The sequence below is a fragment of the Trachurus japonicus genome, chromosome 18 (genome assembly GCF_045865225.1).
Source record: "Trachurus japonicus isolate A0001 chromosome 18, Traja_1.0".
Taxonomy (NCBI): domain Eukaryota; kingdom Metazoa; phylum Chordata; class Actinopteri; order Carangiformes; family Carangidae; genus Trachurus; species Trachurus japonicus.
This window is the reverse complement of record NC_140924.1, coordinates 28390573-28396395: the sequence shown is the minus strand read 5'-3', so window position 1 is coordinate 28396395 and position 5823 is coordinate 28390573. Positions and strand designations below refer to the sequence as shown.

At 38.4% G+C, this 5823-nt stretch overlaps 1 protein-coding gene across 1 annotated transcript; it reads right to left on the bottom strand.

Annotated features, from left to right (window-relative positions):
* Positions 1–1719: 1719 nt before the first annotated feature.
* LOC146969528 (uncharacterized) lies at positions 1720–2847 on the bottom strand. The gene is made up of 3 exons (XM_085759407.1): positions 2742–2847; positions 2495–2560; positions 1720–2381 (listed from the first exon to the last, which is right to left on the bottom strand). Exons 1-3 carry the CDS (start codon positions 2835–2837, stop codon positions 2100–2102), a joined length of 444 nt encoding a protein of 147 aa, XP_085615533.1. The 5' UTR covers positions 2838–2847; the 3' UTR covers positions 1720–2099.
* Between the last annotated feature and the right edge of the window lie 2976 nt (positions 2848–5823).

Here is a 5823-nt window from a genome sequence, read left to right as displayed (position 1 = left end):
ATTAGACTTAATAAGGCATTGTTCTCGCTTTAGATCCAGTACCTGCAAAAAGCATAGTTAACTGTTAACAAGTGCATAGTTAACTGATAATAAGGGCATAATAATGCACAATAAAAATATTTATCAGCCTTAATAAGACATTGTTCTCGCTTTAGATCCAGTACCTGCAAAAAGCATAGTTAACTGTTAACAAATGCATAGTTAACTGATAATAAGGGCATAATAATGCACAATAAAAGATTTATCAGCATTAATAAGACATTGTTCTCGCTTTAGATCCAGTACCTGCAAAAAGCATAGTTAACTGTTAACAAGTGCATAGTTAATTTATAATAGATGAGCAATAAAGTATATATTAATGTTAATAAATCAAACAAAAAAGATTAATAAAGGCATGAAAAAGACATCATGGTTGGGCTACACTCAATGTGTTTGTAATGTTATTATGAACAATTATAAGATACTCATGAAGATTTTATTAATGTTCTTAAGCATCAACAAACAGTTAACAAGTTTCTTATAAGTTATTATAAATCTCTTATAGTCTGCTATTAACTATATTATAATGAGACTATTAATACTTGTAAGCACTTATAAGAGCCTTATTACCTATTAACTAACGCTTATTACACATACCTTAGGATTAATAAAGGCATAACAAAGACATAATGATTGGGCTAGTTGAGTCAATATATGTGTTTGTAATGTTATTATGAACAATTATAAGATACTCATAAGGATCTTATTAATGTTCATAAGCATCAACAAACAGTTAACTAAGTTTATTATAAGTTATTATAAATCAATTATAGTCTGCTATTAACTATATTATTATGAGTCTATTAATACATATATAGTCTTATAAATGCATAATAATGTTAATAAGCATCTTGTAATCACTTATAAGAGCCTTATTACCTATTAACTAATGCTTATTACAAGGACCTTAATATAAAGCGTTACCAAATATTTCTTTATTTATTTATTTATTACACACCCCCACCCCGTCTGGTCTTCCGACAAGGATGTAATTTATTTATTTGTTTGTTTGTTTGTTTATTTATTATTCTGCACCAACGCCAAGATCAGTAAATAAATAATAACCAAAATGACGGCTTGGATGAAAGCTATGTCAGACACACCAGGTTCAATAAAGCTTCAAAGGGGAAAAAAAGTTTTCCAGCTCAGTGCGTCGTTCAGCGCCGCGTCCGGTCGGCTGGATCACTTTACTCTGAGCGTCACATATCGCCGCGAAGGGGGTTGCATTGGAATGAATTGAAATCCCCGCTCGTCACCTCATGACGAAAAACGGGTACCTAATGAGTCAGGCATGTGACGAGGAGGGACAGTGACCGTTCGTCAGGGGGTTGACGCACTGGGAGTGAGAACGTGTTGTTCAGAGTTGTCTGACTGAAATGCACAAAAAAGTACTACAAAATACTGTAGGGCACCATTCACCATGGGAACCACCTGGTTCCAGTTTTCAACAAACACCAACAATGAAAAGAAATAACAGCTCCAAAGCTTTCATTTCCTCAAACATGACCTCTGATCACTGTCAGCGTCTGGAATGAAAAACCTAACAGAGAAGCTGACTGAATTACACCTCAAGAAGGAAGCATCATATACCATTGGTTTGTATATATTGATTTTATTTTGGTCCAACATATGCTGCATTTTATCATTTATTACAACATTATCATACATTCTGTAGGATATTTTAGGAATAAAATCTACACATGTAAGAATACAGATTGAATGTTATCATGTGAATTACAGTTTCTTCTTATTAAAGAACATTATGACAATAATCAACAGGTGAAAACAACATCTGTCCACTTGAACGTTGAGAAATATAGAAATAACAGAAGTTAAATGTGTTTATTTTGTATTATTTTGCATATTGTTTCTACTCCTCAGTGTTATGGCTGAGCCTAAAATGTTTAACAAGTGTTCATTCAAAGTTGCAGCTTCATCAAAGCTCGATCTTTGTCTAAAATGCTGTTTTTTGTTTTGTTTTGTTTTGTTTTATTTTGTTTTTTATTAAAGGAAACTCCTGATTTTAATATGCACAACACAATCCCCCACTGACCTGACAGTTACAGTTCAGCTTGATTCTCCTCTAGGAATTTGACCAAGTTTTTCAGTTTTTCCAGTGTGTTTTCATGTTCTTCCATTTCTCCACCTAGTTCCTCATTTTCTCTGTCAACAAAGGCCTTGGTGTCTTTTGCGAAGCCTTTCACATTCTCCAGAAATGTCACCAATGGTGGGAAGTCATCGTTGAATGTGTTACTTTTCTTCATGTGTGTAATCAGATGGTCCAGCAAGTCGATGTAATCATCAAGGAGTGCTGAACTCTTGGGCATTTCTGCCAGGTTTTCCTAATGGGGAAAAACAAAACGGCTTCGTGTAAGGCACAACATCAGTTTATGTTGTAACATTGTGTTATGCAACATACAGTCACTAATCAACAAATCAGATTATTCATTTTTCATTGCAGGATGACCTTTACTCTGCCAGACTGTTTTTGCGCTTTTGCAAGCTTTTCCTTCAGCTGGTCCTGTAGATCCACAAGGAGTCAACATTCAGTTAGAGTTTAGCACATGTGACAGCAGCTTTATTGTAGAGCAATCATTAAGAATTACAAAAAAATCAGCTGTAAACGTTCTTGTCATGAATCACAGTGCTGTAGATGTGAACATGCACTTATTTCCTGTAGCAAAAGAAAGTTCTAAGTTCACCAGTTTGTTCTTGTCCATCAGTGAATTTGCGAAGCAGATCAGACTCAGCAGAGTGAAGATGAGGAACAGGCCTTTAGTTGCTGCTGCTGCCATCATGCTCTAAACAGAAATTATACAATCAATGTAAAATTGAAAATGAAATACTGATGTTGCCATTGATCATATATTTTCAATAAATTATAATATGTAAAGATCTGAAGTATAAACAGTGTGACGAATTTTCTGATCTTACCTGTGATGTAATATGATGTAGATGGTGAACAACAAAACTGATGAGAAAAAGCTTTATATATGCTACACCTGCTGTCACCTCCCTGTTGAACAACGTATGTGAGTATGAGTGTTAGTGTATGGATGTGGGTCTGTATGTTGGTAAATGTCATGGGAACGATGACATGCCTCAACTGTTTTGCATCGTTTTGCAAGTTTCATTATGAAGTTATTGAGAAGTTTCATTTTACTGGCACTTTACTGTTAAACCTGTAGCAAAATACAGAATGTCATACACATTTTACAATAAAACACAGTGCAGTAAACCACAGACAAAAACTGATACATTATAGAAAAAAATGAAAACCATAATATCCTGTTTCCTCAGGTGTTTGTGAGGAGAAAGTCAGCGTATGAAGCTCCTATAGCTTTTCTCTGTTGCTATCAGTTGGTCCATTACAGTTGTTGTTGTTGTTGTTGTTGATGATGATGTTGTTGATGATGTTGTTGTTGTTATCACAAAAATGCATTCAGTGACCACAGTTACCAAACTTCATGAATCCCCTTCTCAGTTAGTCCATCACCTGCAAAACACTAAAGTTCTGTAGCGCATTTTTCAAATTCTAACAGTTTATATGTGTTGCCACATGGGAAAATTAAAACATCTTCACAACTTAAAACAAACTCCAATTCTTTTTGTAATTTGTACTCGCTGACAGACTGTTGAGCTGCTCCTGTACACCCACAGTGAGAGTCATCATTCATTTACAGTGTGTGTGTGTGTGTGTGTGTGTGTGTGTGGTTTCATGTTATATTTCCTCAACTTGATAGATTTTTTTAGATTTATTTTTACATAAAAGGTATTGGGCAACTCCACTTTACAGGAAAATGCATATACAGACCTGTGATTTAAAAAAAAAAAAAAAAAAACCTATAGGCTGGCACCCGATGTCAGCTGGGACTGGATCCAGCTCCCTGCGACCTGAGCCCTGACAATGAGTAATTCAAATATCTATCAAGGATATGAATGAGTGAAGAACAGACAGGGCAGAGTCAGGACTACATTAGTCAGACACAGGACAAGGAATCCTTACACACATGAAATAGATTTTGCCTGCAATGAAATGAAATATGCATACATGTATTAAAAAAACAAATACGTATATCGTACATTATATGTGTAAAATGTAGGCTATGAAAACTATCATTTACAAAGAGGCCTAGATGATACCACTCAAGACACTAAATAACCTGGCAAGGCCTGCCAGGGTTGATGATGGGATGGAGGAGCTTAAAGCGAAATTCCGGCGTAAGTGTAAACCATGGTCAAACACACCGTAACACCGAGTTAGACCCCCCCTCGAGAGATCAATTTGCCCGACCGCTACATTCACGAGATCCACCAACTTCAGCAAATACCGCAATATCGCCACACACGGCGCTCTCCGGATCCACTGTCTGACCGCTTTTTTTTTTTATCTTGCATATCACTTTATAACTATTATTATCGAGTGCTGGCCACGATATAGGCGCAAATGAGCATTTTTAAATTTACGTTTTTTGCCGGTGCACTCGGTGATCGACTCGTCAGGGCTTCCTCACCAACGAGCGGCTCCAGGAGGAGAAGTAGGTGAGTTGTATCTGGTCTCCTTGCTAAAGAAAACAGGCAAAGCTAGCAGATGTTTGACAACTCGTACTACGTGCTGGGACCCTGTGTGTACTATTGATGACATTTGGTGCAGTTCTGAGCATTATTTTGGGCAAATGGTGGCGTTTTGGTTGCGGTCAGACAGTGGATCCGGAGAGCGCCGTGTGTGGCGATATTGCGGTATTTGCTGAAGTTGGTGGATCTCGTGAATGTAGCGGTCGGGCAAATTGATCTCTCGAGGGGGGGTCTAACTCGGTGTTACGGTGTGTTTGACCATGGTTTACACTTACGCCGGAATTTCGCTTTAAATGTGCTGGCTGCAGCAGTCAGGGGAAGGTGTGGAGGGGAACCAGAGGGGAGCTGGAGGGTAGGCCATGCCCCAAGATACTTAGTATGTACACATGAACAGAGAAGGAAATAATAATAAGGAAGGGAAAAACAGCAGCAATAAAAGGGGGAACACTCTCTGGGCCTAGAGCAGGGCCATGATACCCTTGTCCTTCTGGCTGATAACCGGCCAGGACATTCTTGCTACCTCCCTTCTCATAGCTGATAAACAGAGTGTTCATACAATAACATAGTGTTCAAGTTACGCACAGAACAAATAATACCATAGTGTTCAAGTTGAGTGCAAAAAACGATTTTTGTGCTTTGACTTAAAGCAGATAACAGCGGCACGGCCGTTTCGGCTAATGCTGTGTTCAAGGCAGGCTTTTGAAACCGTAAGTTACAGCTTCAAGTCACAACTACGACTTGGTAGCGTTCCAGGTAACCCGTAGCTCGTGTTTTTACCGTCCTGTTGTCTGTGAAAGTTCCCTATAACGGCCACTCGTAACTTCCGACCCGTGAACTCGTACCAGATCGAACTGGTATGACTTCACAGGAAGGAAAAACACAAAGTACGAGTTTCCTTGAACGCACCATGAGTTAGCAGCCCCCGCCCTTGTCAGGCATCAATTGGTCCTCGTGCTACGTCACCACATTCACGCGCATCCCTTGGCTGCACACACAGCCCTTCATGCCGTTCTCTCCCCTCATTGGATAACACTTGTATCCCACAAGGAAAATTTTCTCCTCGGGTTACAGCAGAGCAGAGTGACGGAGAGACTCGTGTTTAGGCTGAAATACTTCATGTAAGTGATTGCTGACGGAAAATAGGACTATTTAGGACGTATATTAACAAAAACATTCCACTGATATCTGCTTTAACTACTGCTGTGTACT

Bases quoted from the DNA above. Each gene is read 5' to 3' on its own strand.
- LOC146969528 (XM_085759407.1), bottom strand. From the start codon at position 2,837: ATGATGGCAGCAGCAGCAACTAAAGGCCTGTTCCTCATCTTCACTCTG. The intron at 2,561-2,741 runs GTGAACTTAGAA...GTGGATCTACAG, and splicing joins TGATGGACAAGAACAAACTG to GACCAGCTGAAGGAAAAGCT. The intron at 2,382-2,494 runs TGAAAAATGAAT...TTTCCCCATTAG, and splicing joins GAGTAAAGGTCATCCTGCAA to GAAAACCTGGCAGAAATGCC.